This window comes from Gavia stellata, chromosome 11 (assembly GCF_030936135.1).
Source record: "Gavia stellata isolate bGavSte3 chromosome 11, bGavSte3.hap2, whole genome shotgun sequence".
NCBI classification, from domain to species: Eukaryota; Metazoa; Chordata; class Aves; order Gaviiformes; family Gaviidae; genus Gavia; species Gavia stellata.
The window spans coordinates 785,490-799,709 of record NC_082604.1 but is presented as its reverse complement, the minus strand read 5'-3'; the positions used below and the strand labels follow the sequence as shown (position 1 = coordinate 799,709).

Below are 14,220 nucleotides of genomic sequence, written 5' to 3'. Positions count from 1 at the left end.
AAATCCACTTTAGTCTTCAGCTCTAACTTGTGCTCTACCATAGTGGCCTCTACCAGGAGTACATTTAGAGCTGCAGGTCAGCCATAACAAGTCATTTTCTTCTGCACACGTCACTATGATCTCCCATGGAAAATGGTGAAGTATTTAGAAACACTTTGATAAAAAAGCAAAAGCAGACATTCTTCATCAGGCAGGAAGCAAAGGGGTCTTTAAAACTCTTTAATGACATGTTTCAGGTAAGCACAGCTTCTCAGATTAATCTAGTCTTAGGCAGTAATATTTGTTCAAATACTGTACAACCTAAAGCCACTCAATTCTCCAAGATTCAGAGTAAGTGAATCAGTGAGAGCACAGGACAGTTACAAGGCCTTGAGCCTATTTAGAAAAAACTATCAAATGCTTTGAGTAACACGATTATCCGTATTGTCACATTCAGACCAAAACAATTTGACTTGTCTAGACCATCGAGTTGTGTTCCCCCCGCTTTCCCTCAGCAGAGGCATCAGCAGCTCTCCTCTTTGTAACGCAAGTACTACAAACATTTTCCTCATGGTCAGATGAGATGATAACTTCTAATATTCCCTTTCACGTGTTCAGGATCTGTGTTGTAGTCTATTGTTCAGTACAAATATATACAAGGTATTTCTACTTCTCATTTAGAATCACGGTTACATTTGATCCTCAAAGCTGAAGACCATCTGTGATCTCCCAAATGCAATCCCCGCAGCACGCAGGTATCAATCCATCTTACCTGAAATTCTTATTCCGACACCAACAGAGGATGTGACCTGAGTAGCTGAGGTTTACAAGAAGTCTGTGCGCTCAACAGTGAAGTGACACAGGATATACGTCTGGATCCGCGTCGCCTGAAAGAAAATGACTCACAGCTAAAAGGCACACAAGAGGTCCAGAACGGGACTTCAGTTTCGGGGGGGAGCGGGGGTTTTTTTTGGGGGGGTGGTGTTACACAAAGACGTACGTGTCCAGTGCCAGTGCCAGCAGAACACAAGCTGGCGAGATCTCTGTTTCAAACGTTTTTGAAGCCGTTTTCAGCACTAAAAAAGCATCGCAAACACACGTCGGTGAAGGATCCTTCAGAACCGATGACTGCCAACTAGCACTGCAGCCGTCAGTAACTAAGCGAAGTAAATCAGACACGAATTCCTCACGTGGGACTTGAACTGGGGCTCCTCGCCCCGCGCACCCCCCCCGCGAGCCAACCCGAGGGGTGGCCCGAGGGAAGGAGGCAGGGCCCCCCTTCTCTCCAGCACCTCCAGCCGGGGCTTCTTCCGCAGCCGCCCCCCAGCCCCGCGTCTGCTCCGCCCGCCCCCCCCGCCCCGCTCCGTGCGGAGAAGACCTTTCCCGGACGCCGTTCCCCCCCAGAAGAAGCGGAGCCGAACCCCCGCGGGAAGGCGCCGCCCCCCCCACCTCCGCCGAGCCGCGCCCGCCCCTCCCGCGCCGGGGAGGGCTCCGGCAGCGCCCCGCCGCCCTCAGCGCGGGCCGGGGGGCCCGGCGGGACCGGCCCTCCGCGGCGGGGCCCCTCCTCGGGGGCGGCTCTCCCCCCTCGTCGGGGCCGGCGGGAGGCGCTCGGCAGCGCCCGGCCTGCGGGAGGGCAGTCTGCGGACCCCCCCGCGAGGGGCTCCGCGGCCCGGGGGGAAGCGCCGGGAGGGCAGCCGGCAGCCGGCAGCTCCCCCCCGCCGCCCCCCCGGGTCTGCAGCGCCGGGGGCCGAGCGCGGAGCGCAGACGGGGCGAGCGGGCGCCCGCGCTGCCGCCTCCCGCGGGGCCCTGCCGGGGTTTCCCCGGGGACACCGGCGGCTCGAGAGGCGAAGGAGCAGCCGCCCGTACAGCGGGAGGTACAGCACCGTCCCTGGGGCCAGACCCAGCCCTGCCGCGGCGGCAGAGCTTGGCGAGGGGCGAATCCGGTCCCTTGGCCGGGAGGGGAGTGGGGCGGGAAGGTGCGCGCTGGGTCACCCCTCCTCCCCTGTCTTTAATGCACAGCTTTAGCTCCCTTCCCCGTACCCCGTACCCAGCTCCGCCGGAGCTTTACCAGAGGTTGATCCCAGCGACTAGATCCCTTCTTGTCCAGGCACTCCTGTGCAGGAACTTTTATTCTCTTCTTTAGGAACTCTTCTTTAATCTGGTGGGGTTTTCCCACCCTCCATTCCACCCTGAGCTGAGAGACTGTGGTCAGGCACTGGTCACAGCATTTTATTTTAAAAAGAAACAGAAATCATCCATAGAACACCGAGGAGTTCAGAGCTTGTGAAGTGTGGAGCACGGTGGCGAGCTGAGCTTTTACCGTTTTCTTCTTTGCAGGAAGAACCCGCAGCACAAGCTGGAACACAAGCGCCGTGCACCTCCAGGTAAGCCAAGTTGTTTCATACAGCTCAAAGGTGGGGGGGGAAACGAACCCCAACCCAGCAACGGATAGAAAAAATGGGAATGAAATGCTTTCAGCTACTCTAAGTGAAGAAGACTGCATTTGCAGCTTGCTGCGTATTACGCTGCGCTCTCGCTTGTCTGAAGGTTGAGGTCTCGCCCTTGTCTGCGATGAGGTTGCTTGGCCGCTGCGAACTTGCGCTCGCTTTGTCAAATGTTTTTCAGCTGCAGTGAGACACAACTGATGTGGTTTGTCCGCTCCTGTGTCTTACGTATTGACAAAAAAGCTGTGTGGCAAGTGGATATTTTCATGAGTTTCGTAGGTTTTGTTGAGAATTAAAGATGGTATAGTGTGGTATTACCGGATCTCTGTATTCTGCTTCCCCCCGTTCAGAGCTGGAGTCTCACAGTGAAAACAGAGAATATACTCAGGTGTTACTGAACTGTTTCTCAGCATTTCCAACGGACACTTTGCCTTTTTTGGTGCTTTTTCTTGATGATTGGACTTGGAGGTTTTTTCCGCTTGAAATCCCGATGCAATAAACACTTGAGAGCGGAGCAGAGCCGTCATGGCAATTTAATGATAATGTGCTTTACTGCAAAGAATCGGGATTATGACATTATTAAGGAGAAATTGCACCCCGGCCGCGCCCGCCCCCCGCCCCGGCTCCGTCCCCGTCCCCGTCCCCGTCCCCGTCCCCGCCCGCAGCCCCGTTATTACAAACTGCTGCGAAACGAGGAAAAGCAAATGCACACGCGGGTGCGCGCGCGCGCTGCCCACCCGGGACGTGGGGGGTCGCCGGCGGGACGCTCCCCACCCCGCTCCCCGCAGCGGGGCCCGGCGGCGGCGGCGGAACCGTCTCCCGGGGGAGATGCTCTGCGTCCCGGGGCTGGAGCCAGCCGGGCGTCCCCGGCCAGGGCCCCCTCGCTCCGGGAGCTCCTGCGGGGGGGCGCGTTTGGGGTCGGCAGCCGGGGGCCTCTTCCACCCGCTTCGGTGCCGCCGCACGGGTGGGCGTGGGGCAGCAGCCCCGGGACAGCCGCTGCGGACCCCTCTGTCCCGGGAGGGGAGGGGAGGGGCGGGCCGGGACCGCCGCGCCTCTGCCCTGCGCCCGCCGGGGTCTCTCGATCCCGCCGGCTGCCGCCCAGCGAGGGGGGTTCGGCGGAGCTCGGCAGGGGTGTCCCGGGACCCGCCCGAGGAGAGCTCCTGCGTGGGCAGCGCCCGGGCCGGTTCGCCTGGGCGGGGGCTCCGGCACCGGCACCGGGCCCGCCGAGTCCCGCCGAGCCGAGCCCAGCCGAGCCCCCCCGGCCGGTCGGGGCGCAGCGGCAGGGGCGGGCGGGGCGGGCAGCGTTGCCCGCGGGCGCGATGCCGTTCCTCCCGCCGATGGCGATGGCGGGCAGGAACCGGTCCCTCGGCACCGCGCACCGGGCGCTGCAGCTCCGCGTCCTGCCCCGCTCCGGCGGGGGTGGGGGGGCAGGACGCTGCCGGGGGCCGGGGAGCGCCCCGGGGGTCCCCGTGTCCCGGGCGGCGACAAGGACGCCGAGGCCGAGGGGCCGAGCCGGCTGCCGCCGTCCCGGCGCTCCCCGGAGGCGCACGGTGCCGGCCGGGACGAAGCCCGCGCCGGCCCTCGGCCGCACCCGCGGCAGACTGTGCCCGGTGCTCGGCGCTGCCGGCCGGCCCGGCCCCGCCGCCGCGCTCGGTAGCCAGCCGGGCTCGGTAGCCAGCCGCGCCCGGGCTCGCCCCGCTCCCGGGGGCGCGCCCCGCTCGGGAAGCCCGGCCCGGGCCGGCCCCGGGAGGGGACCGGCTCGGGAGCGTTTTCCCGCTGCCGCCGCTCCCGCCCGTCCCCCGCGCAGGTCTCCGCCGGGCTCTGCCCGACGGGACGGGACCCCTCGGGCTCCGTGTGCGCAGCCCTGCCCCGCACGCTGGGGACGGGCAGCAGCGCCATCCCGCTGCAGCTGCCGCGGGGACAGAGCCGCGGGGGAGAAGGGGCGGGCGGGGGCGCGGGTGGGGGCCGCGGGAGGCGGCGGGGCCGGGCGGGCTGCGGGTGCGGTCCCGGTCCCTACACCGGGGCTCTTCGCCCGCTGTGCACAACGCCCGTCAGCACCGGGGGCCGAGACCTCGGTCCGTATCGCCGCTCTGCAGAGCGGGGTGCCGGGCACTGCCCATCAGCCAGCGCACCCCTGGGACACACGCGGGGTCCTCCGTAGGGAACAGCGACAAGGACAGAATCACGTCGCAGTCACGGACTGGTCGCTCACACCAAAGTCCGTCTGCGCCTGTCTTCGTTTTAATGTCACTCGTGACACTGAGGTGGACCTGTGTTTGCATCTAAAATCTCCTCCGAGGGGGGCATTTTTTACTATTAAAATCACCTGAGGTTAGTCTTGATTAAATTCCAGTCTACTTCTCTACGACAAATCCTATATCCCTACACACCATCGCACACACTCAGCAGGTTGTTGCCCACTCGAAGGCCCTTGCACAGCACCGTTGTCTTCGCCAGGACACGTATCCCAGCGACCAGGGTGAGTCTCCGTCCCCGTCCTCAGGGATACCCGAATTCCATTGCTATAATCTGGTTCCAGGTACAGCAATTTCCCCCCTTTTGAGGCTTATGGATATGTTTTACAATTCCCACAAGTCTCAACCTCCTCAATTTCCATTGCCTTCTGTTCGATCTTGTCAACAAAGGGGTTAATTTCTTTTTGCACCATTAAAATATTATTTGAAGGCTTTTTCTGAGAGATGATTTCAGCCAATTAGAACATAAAGGTGAGCATTGTATCATGCAACAGCTGATCAGCATCCTAAATACCAGGAGGAGCTATAAACAGCTATAAACAGCTGCTTTAACCATCCAAAACTGGGCAACCAGGATGTCAGCCAAGAAAAATCCAAGCCTTCTCTGTCTTTGGTGTTTTCTGCTAATTCTTTCAACTGTTGGATCTTTTCTTCTGTGATCTGAGAATCATCTGTCAAATTAAAACAACACATTCCTTTAAATTCCTCACATCCATGGGTATGTCTTAAAAGCAGAGAGTCCATAGTTGCTCGGTTTTCTGATGTGGCTTCTCTAATTTGCGTCATCTCTTCTCCCAAGACAGCGAGCGCCTGGGAAGGAAAGTTAGTAGTTTTGGCTAATTCACTCTTTATACTGTGATAATTCATAGCTACCCCAACTGCAGGTGCAAGGATGGCAGCTGCCATGATTTCACTAGGGCTCCATAATGTCAGTTGAGAGTTACAATCTGGAGACAGAGTAGAGACTTGTCTCTTCTGGCTAACAGTTTTCTTTTCATGTGAGCCTTCCTTTTTTTGGTAACGTTGCTGTTAACCTTCCCATTGCGCATGGTCCTCCAGTGACGTTTGCAGGGATATAGGCATATGATCTCTTTCCACAGAGAAGAAACCATCCTACTGGCAATTTAGCATGGGCCCAAGCATAACTCACTGTCTCAGTTTCATTACGTTTCAGTGGGGACTCGAATCTTGAAAGATTTTCACATTTAGACCGTGGAGTGCAGTTCACAAACTGAACGCAACTTTCAGCTGGAAACATGCCCTTAACTCTCACTCTTAGCTTACCTTTTTCCCTGATTTTAGTTGGTTTTCCCCAACTATACATGCTGCCGTATGTCATATTGATACTAAAAAATCTTAAAATGTTACAATTTTTCAAAAGCGTCGGAGGAGTAGGTACTCCTAACAGGCAGGAGGTGAAACCTTCCTCTACCGAGGTTCCACCGGCTAGACAGAAGGTGGTGGTATTTATTAGTTTTCTTGCCAAGCTTTCCCAAACATTTCCAGATCGGTCCCATTTTGGGAAAAACACATTCGTACCTCCAACCTGGAAAAGAAACAAAACCAGATAGCTTTTCATTTTGCAACCTGATTACGCAATAGTACAGTTTTCAAGGGTCCCGCCGGAACGGCTCTCCACTTGTCTTCGGGTTCTGGCAGACTCGCGTGTAGTGGATCCAGGAGTTGATTCCTTCTACCTTCACAGCGCTCTAGGTGGTCAGTAGGGTTGTAGAGGGTCCTTTCCACTTCTCTCTCAGCGGCTCATCCTTCCAGGTGCGAATATAAACCAAGTCTCCAGGTTGGAAATTGTGTACTGGTGAATCCAGGGGCAAAGGAGCTCCCTGACTGAGGTACCTCTGTAAGGATGATAAAACACGCGAAAGGGACAGCGAATCATTTCTCAACATTCCTTCCCCTATAACATGCATTTGGTCACTTTGGTTACCTGTGCTTCTGACCGTATGGGGTTTTCCCTTAATATTTCAAAAGGCCTTACTCCTTCCCTTGCTCGAGGGGTAATTGTAATTCTCCTTAAAGCCATTGGTCAAACATCCACCCGCTTAAGCTGAGTTTCTTGACGTAGCAAGGGAAAGCTTCTGGCCACCCTGAAAACACGTCTGCTAACACTAACCTAAACAGGTTACTGTCTACTTGAAGGTTCTTGTACAGTACCATTGTCTTCACCAGGATGCGGATCTTAGTGACCAGGGTGAGTTTCCATCTCCATCCTCAAGGATACCTGAATTCCGTTGCTATGATCTGGTTCCAGATACAGCACATGTAACTGTCACCTGAACGATTCCCACTTGCACAGTGATCAGTAGTGATTTTGCTTGAGCGATTTTTGACTGCGTAAGCAAACTCAAATTAATGCAACAATAAGAACTCCCAGCAGAGCAGTTGTCATTGCAAGAAAGTCTCCAGAAGTGCGCGTGTGCACACAGACACACACACGCGCAAGGTCTATCAGTATTATTAAATTATTACTCTTCTCCCCTTCTCAAACACTTCCTCCACTGTGTTTTCCCACACAATGATGTCATCAATGCACTGCAGGTGTTCGGGAGCTTCACCTTGCTCCAGTGCAGTCTGTATCCATCCATGACAAACGGCAGGACTATGTTCCCAGCCTTGGGGCAGTCGATTCCAGGTGTACTGGACACCCCTCCATGTGAAAGCAAATTGTGGCCTGCACTCTGCTGCCAGAGGGATCGAGAAAAATGTGTTGGCGCCCAGCCGGGATGCCGGCACTGAGGAGTTCTTCTACAGGCAATTAGGAGAAATCTCTGGATGGGCTGCCCGTGTCCATATGGGGAATTTCAACTTCCTGGGCACCAGCGGGGAATACCGGTCGCCAGCGGCGTTCCTCAGGGCTCAGTCCTAGGGCCGGTGCTGTTCACTGTTTTGATCCATGGTCTGGATGCGGGAGGTGAACGCCCCATTGGCAAGCTTGCTGACACTCCCAAACTGGGCGGTGCTGTTGACTCTCTTGAGGGACAAGAGGCCTTGCAGGGGGATCTGGAGAGATGGGAGCATTGGGCAATTGTCAGCGGCACGATACTGAACAAGTCCAAGTGCCAGCTTCTGCAGCTGGGAGAGTATTATGCCGGGCACAGGTCTAAACTGGGAGAGGAGTGGCTGGAGAGCAGCCCTGCAGAAAGGGGTCTGGGGGTGCTGGTGGGCAGCAGGCTCAGGATAGGAGTCAATTTGGACAATGCCCTTAAGAAGATGCTTTAAATTTTGGTCCGCCCTGAAGTTTGGGTTGTGGGCTTTTTCTTTTCTGCTGTTTTCCTCCTTCCCTGGAGCAGAAGAAGTCTCTGTGGCCCCCGAGAGCTGTGGGCGGTGGCGGTGCAGCTGCTCCAGGGGACGGGAGTTTTGGGGCAAGGAGGATGCTCGGGGCGGGTCAGCGTGCGAGGCGAGATGCTGAGCAGCAGCGGCAGCGGGAGCTGCGCCGTGCCATGCTGACGCCGACGGGACTGTGCCTGCCCGGGGTCCCCAGCGGCTCACACCGCCCCAGCGGGGTCGCTGGGACTGCCCTAAGGAAGGGGCTTATCCCCCCGACCCCTGGCACTGGGGGACTGCCCCGACGGGGACCTCACCCTGCACCTTCTGCAAGCCAGAGCCGGAAAGGTGAGGCCACTTCCCGAAGGTGCCGTTGGCTGCATTGGCCCCAGGTTGTGGAGCTGGGATGGGAAAAGGGGGACAAAGAGAGATGAAGTTTCCAGGCACTTTCTGGCCGGTGCAGTGATTTTTTTTCTTCCTATTTTTTTGTCACCTTCCTGGTCTTGCATCTGCCCAAGATGCAGCCAGACAAGGGGAGGAGGGTCCCTGCCTGGCCTGCAGCTCCCTCCCTCGCCATTCTTGGGGTGATTTGGGGTTATTTTGCTGGGCAGTGAGGCAGAGCTGGCTCCGGAGTGGAGCACGGTGGGACCCAAGGAAGGGTGTGATTGTCTTGAGGCTTTGAAGGGCTTTGCACTGAGCCCTGACCCTGCTGGAGGGGACACTGGTCGTGTTCGGGACGAAGGCATTGCAGCCCCCATTGTCGTGTGTGTCCATCCCCAGCCTGGCCCCCAAGGTCTGTCCTTGTCCCGGGGGCTCCATGCTGCTTTCTGCGTGGGGCCGTGTCCGTGAGTCGTGCAGGGACCCGTCTGTCCTGGCTCCCCTGCCGAAGGGCTGCTTCCCCTGGGGAAGGGGACAGGGCAGTCCCCCGGCTGCTGCCATTGTCTGTCCCGCTGCTGGTGACTCAGCCCTGGGGGCGGCTCGGTGCCCTTCGGGGCTCGCCGGCTCTGCTGTGGGGCTCTGCGGGGCTTTTGCACCTCTTGGGTGCCCTTTCCCGGTGCCCCCTGCGCTTCCTCCCGCTCCCACACAGGCACGGAGTAGTTCAGGAGAAATGGCTTTTAATGAAGAAAACAAGAGAAGCGGCCTCATCAAATCTACTATAACACACCCCCCCCCCTCCCCAAATACCCAGCCCTCCTCCCCCACCCCCACTCCCCCCATCTCCCTCTCACCCCTGCTGTGGGTCTAATCCCCCCCCGCCACCCCCGTGCTGCGGCGAGAGCCCTGCGTTTGCTGGCTGGCTTTGGCGAGGTGCTCTTGGCCCGCTTCTTCCCCCGCTTCTCTGCCGTGGCAGGCTGGGACGGTGGCAGGTCCCTGCCCTCATCCCCCCACGGCTCCTGGGGCTCCAGCCCCATGATGAACTCGTCCAGGCTGAGGATGGCGTCGGCAGTCTCGGGGACGCTGTAGTCGGGGCTGAGCAGCTCCTCGGGCAGGGAGAGCGAGGCGAAGTCGCAGTGGGGGATGGCTGCACTGGTGCCACCAGGGTCCCCAGGCCTGGGGCCGCTGCTGGGAGCATCCTGGCTGACCCCCACCGCGTCCGGGGAGCAACCAAAGAGCCTCAGGGCCTCTTCGAGAAGGACCTCCTCGGCCACGGCGAGGTCGCCTGTGGGGTCCCCGAGGGCTTGCTCGTGGGGGGCAGCAGAGGGGCTGGGGGGGACGTCGCTGCCCGGGGGGATGTTGCTTCCCGGGGGTGCTGCCCTGGGGGTGGCACTGCCAGAGGTCTTGGTCTCTGCGGGCTGCCCCTGGATCTGCTGGTAGCCGGGGATGGACGTCGGCAGCAGCGGGGGGGCTGGGGTCACCGCTCTCCCCTGCTGGGTGTAGGCTGGGAGGTGTTGCGGCTGTCCCTGGGGGCTCCGAGGGGCTGCCCAGGCCGGGGGGATCCCGCAGCCCCCGGGACCCCACAGAGCAGCACCCGGCAGAGAAGCAGCAGCGCGGCCAAGCGTGGCCGTGGCCAGTGGAGGCAGGTGGGTGCTCGTCCATGGGATGTGGAAGAGCCGGGGGTGGAAGCAGCAGCCGCATGGAGCCCTCTGCAGACCTGTGTAGGGGAGAGGGAGCCGTGCTGGGCCGGGGGGACCTTCCAAGGGCACCCGCCGAGCCGGCCCCGATGGCCGAGGTCCCCCGGCTCTGCGCCAGGCACGTGGGGAGCTTGTGGCCGGGGTGCTCGCCGCGGGGTGAGCTGCCGTGCCAGCGGGACGGGATTGCAAATCGGGGAAGGAGACTCACTTCCAGGGGGCTGAAATGGGAGAGGTGGCCCCAAGGATTTGGGAATTTCTGTGGAAATGGGATTTAGTGGGCACCCGTCACCCAGGCAAGGGCAGGGGATGGTCGCCCGGGCTTGCTGAAGCCCTGTGCCATATCTGCCGGGGGGGACAGGGGTGGTGGGGATGCTGGGAGTGCTTGGGGGTGGTGGGGGGATCCTGGGAGTGCCCAGGGGTCGGGGGTGCTGAAGGTGCCGAAGGTGGCGGGGTGCCCGAGCAGAGAGGGGTGCCATACCTGCTGGTGGTGCCTGGGGGGCCTGGGGGGCCACCCCCACTGGGGGTGCCCAGGCTGCAGGGAAGAGCTGCTCCTGCCCGGGCAGTTGGCACAGGTTGGGTGAGCCTGCAAGAGAGACAGGAGCGATGGCCATCGGTCACCTCCGCTCTTGCCCCCAAGAGCGTCCCGGGCTGCAGGGGTCGGGGTGGGTCCCTACCTCGGGGGTAGAAGGTTTTGGGGAGCACAAAAGGCTGAAGGAGCCAGGGTGCCGGGGGGGCCCGGGGCCCACGCGCTGGGAGCCGCAGCGGTGGCAGCGCCATGGTCCGTTGTGGCTGTTGGCTGCTAAGGACTCTCTGGCGTCTCCCAGGAGGGAATGCGGGGGCTCCCCGTGTTCCGCCCCGCCCCAACAGCCTCCCCAGCTCCTCCTGGGGAGGGAAAGGGTTAAGGGGGCCTGGGCCACCCCGGCCCTGGCAGGCGGCTGTCAGGGGCTGTGGGTGTAAGTGCCTTTGGCCGGAAGCCTTGGTGCCTTCCCAGAGCTGGGATATCCTTGGGATTAGTGGGACTTGGTGGAAGGGGTCCCGCTGGGATGGAGGGTCCAGGCTGTTCAGGAGGGGTGGGCAGGGCAGGCGAGGTGGAGGTGTCGCGCTGTATGTGAGGGAGAGGTTTGATGGTGGAGCCCTTACAGGCGGCGATGATGTGATCGAGAGCCTCTGGGTGAGGATGAGGGGGATGGAAAGCAAAGCAGATGTTGTAGTGGGTGTCTGCTAGCCATCGCCCAGCCGGGATGCCAGCGCTGGGGAGTTATTCTACAGGCAATTAGGAGGAATCTCTGGATGGGCAGCCCGTGTCCGTGTGGGGGATTTCAAGTCCCCAGGCCCCAGCGGGGAATACCATACTGCTGTGTCGAGCAGGTCTGGGAAGTTCCTGAAGTTTGTGGGACAGAACTTCTTGTCACAAGTACTCAGGGAGCCAACTAGGAAAGATGCCCTGCTAGACTTGCTGGTTGGGAATGGAGGAGGACTCGTGGGAGATGGGATGCTCTTGGCCACAGTGATCATGAAACGGTTGGGTTTAAAATTGTCAGTGTCATAAGAAAGAAGGACAGCAGAGTTGCTACACGGCATTTTGAGAGAGCAAACCTTCCGTTATTCAGGGAGGTACTTAGCGGAGTCCCCTGGGTGAGGGCTGTTGAGGGCTCAGGAGTCGGCAAGTGCTGGTCAGTCTTTAAGAAGCACCTTTGATAAGGTCAGAAGCAGGCAATTCCCCTGTGTCGGAAATCAAGCGAGCGGGGCAGAAGACCGCTTGTTGAAGATGGTCGCCTGACTGATAGGGATGGAGAAAAAGCAGAGGCATTCAATGCATTTTTTTGCCTCAGCCTTTAATAATACTGACAGACCTTGGGCTGCCCGGTCCCCTGACTCGGTGGAGCACGAGTGTGGGAACAGTGACTTTCCATTTGTGGAACAGTGAAGCTGTCAGGGGCCCGCTGTATCAGCTGAATGCTCACAAGTCCATGGGGCCTGATGGGATTCACCGCAGAGTACTGAAGGAGATGGCAGATGTTATGGCAGGACCCCTCTCCATCATCTGCCAAAGGTCTTGGGACCCAGGAACCTACAGACCTGTGAGTCTAACCTCAGTTCCTGGAAAACTACTGGAGACGATGGTACTGGGTCCTCTTGAAAGGCTTTAAAAGAATAATGCAATCACCAGGCACAGTCAACATGGGTTCACAAAGGGAAAGTCCTGTTTCACTCATTAGATACCCTTCTAGGATAAGGTCACCCCGCCAGCGGATGAAGGGACGGTGGTGGTGTCGTGGTTTAAGCCCAGCTGGCAACTAATCACCACACAGCCGCTCGCTCACTTCCCCCCGGCCCAGCGGGGTGGGGGAGAGAATCGGAAAAGTAAAAGTGAGAAAGCTCGTGGGTTGAGATAAGAGCAGTTTCGTAAATGGAATTGAACAAAATAAAATAATAATGATAATAATACTGAACATTGTAATGAAAAGGAAAATAACAACAACAACAAATAAAAGCCAAGAAAGACAAGCGATGCAAAGGAAAACAATTGCTCACCACCCTCCGACCGATGCCCAGCCTGTGCCCAAGCAGCGGTCCCCTGGCCAGCTTTCCCGCTAGTTCATATACTGAGCATGACATCATATGGTATGGAATATCCCCTTGGTCAGTTGGGATCAGCTGTCTCGGCTGTGTCCCCTCCCAGCTTCTTGCGCTCCCCCATCCTCCTGGGTGGTGGGGTGGTGTGAGGAGCAGAAAAGGCCTTGATGCTGTGCAAGCACTGCTCAGCGGTAACGAAAACACCTCTGCGTTGTCAACGCTGTTTTCAACACAAATCCAAACCACAGCCCCATACTAGCTACCATGAAGAAAACTAACTCTATCCCAGCCAAAACCAGCACGACAGGTCAAAACATTCCAGGAAATGCCTGGGAGGAGTCTCGGGTGCATCCCCGAGGAGAGAGCTTCCTCTAAAGAACAAAAGCTGTCTTGGGAAGCTTTCTTGGAGGAGTCTGGGGCTGCTACCCGAGATCTCAGGTCCCTAAAGGAGAGGAGAAATACTCCGGGACGTGCCTGGGAGGCGTCTCAGGTGGATCCCGGAGGAGGGAGCTTCCTCCAAAAGAGGCCCAACACCTCAGGCAGCTGCCTGGGAAGAGCCCTTGGTTGCTGCCTGGGCTTACGGACACCTGCCAGAGGACGAAAACCACCTCGGCTGTCCGTGCTGGGAAGCCCCTGAGGTGCCTCCAGTGGAGGGAGGGAAGGGCTCAGGCAGCGCTGGTGTCCCCTGCAGCCGGGGCAGCCCTGGGCCCTGGGCGGCAGGTCTGCCTCCCGTGCTCAGGGAGCAATCGCCAGTTCTGGGCTCAGGAAGGAGTTTTTTCCCCCGGGGCGGAGTGGCACAGGTCCCCGGGGGTTTTCCGCCTTCCCCCCCAGCACTGAGCGGGGCCCCTTGCCCGCGCTCCTCAGGGCCGTTTCTGGCCAGCGGTTCCCCGCTGTTGCAGGAGCAGGAGTCCGGCTGTGCCCTCCATCCCGCCGCCTCTCTTCCCTGTGCCAGGCGGGCAGGGGAGCCTCCAGGACTTCCCCGCATGAGGTCCCCCGGGGCTCTTCTGCCCTGTGCCGGACGTGGCCCGCTTGGAAAGGCTGCAGGCGTGCTGCTCCGTCGGGAAGGAGCCGCCGCTCGCTGCGCGGCCGTGCGCGCAATAAAAGCGGAGCGTCCGTCTCCTCTGCCGGAGCTGCCGTGTGTGTCTCGTCTGTCCTGGTCGCGCTGCCCGGAGCTGCCTGTACCCTCCTGCCCGTGGGGCCGTCCCCCGTGGAGAGCCCGCAGCTGCGGTTCCCCGCCAGTCCGGGGGGTTTCCCCCGGCAGCGTCGGCCCGCGGCGTGTTCGGCTGCTGTCCCCCGGGCAGCGGGTCGGGCTGTTGTCCCAGGCCAAGGGCCGCCGTGGGTGCCGGCTGCTCCGCACCCGCCCGTCTCCCGCAGCCCCCTCCGGGGGAGCCCGGCAGCCTCTGCCCCGCCGGCAGCCGGGGCTTCCCTGGGCCCGTCCCCGCGGGCAGGGACGGGACAGGAGCCCGTTGCCGGAGCCCGGCCCCGCTCCGGATCCCCACTTCCCCGCGGGCATCCCGGTGCCGGCCGCCCTGCCAGAGCCCCAGCAGCAGCGGGCAGGGGCCGTGCCGTGCCCGGGGGCTCCGGAGGGGCTGCGGGGAGGGGGGGGGGGGG

At 59.8% G+C, this 14,220-nt stretch overlaps 1 protein-coding gene across 1 annotated transcript; it reads right to left on the bottom strand.

Moving 5' to 3' along the window:
- Nucleotides 1-7,558: 7,558 nt before the first annotated feature.
- On the bottom strand, nt 7,559-10,809 carry LOC132317724 (proline-rich protein 22-like). Its single transcript, XM_059822824.1, has 5 exons — nt 10,707-10,809; nt 10,511-10,615; nt 9,221-9,839; nt 8,278-8,287; nt 7,559-7,696 (listed from the first exon to the last, which is right to left on the bottom strand). Exons 1-5 carry the CDS (start codon nt 10,807-10,809, stop codon nt 7,559-7,561), a joined length of 975 nt encoding a protein of 324 aa, XP_059678807.1.
- Between the last annotated feature and the right edge of the window lie 3,411 nt (nt 10,810-14,220).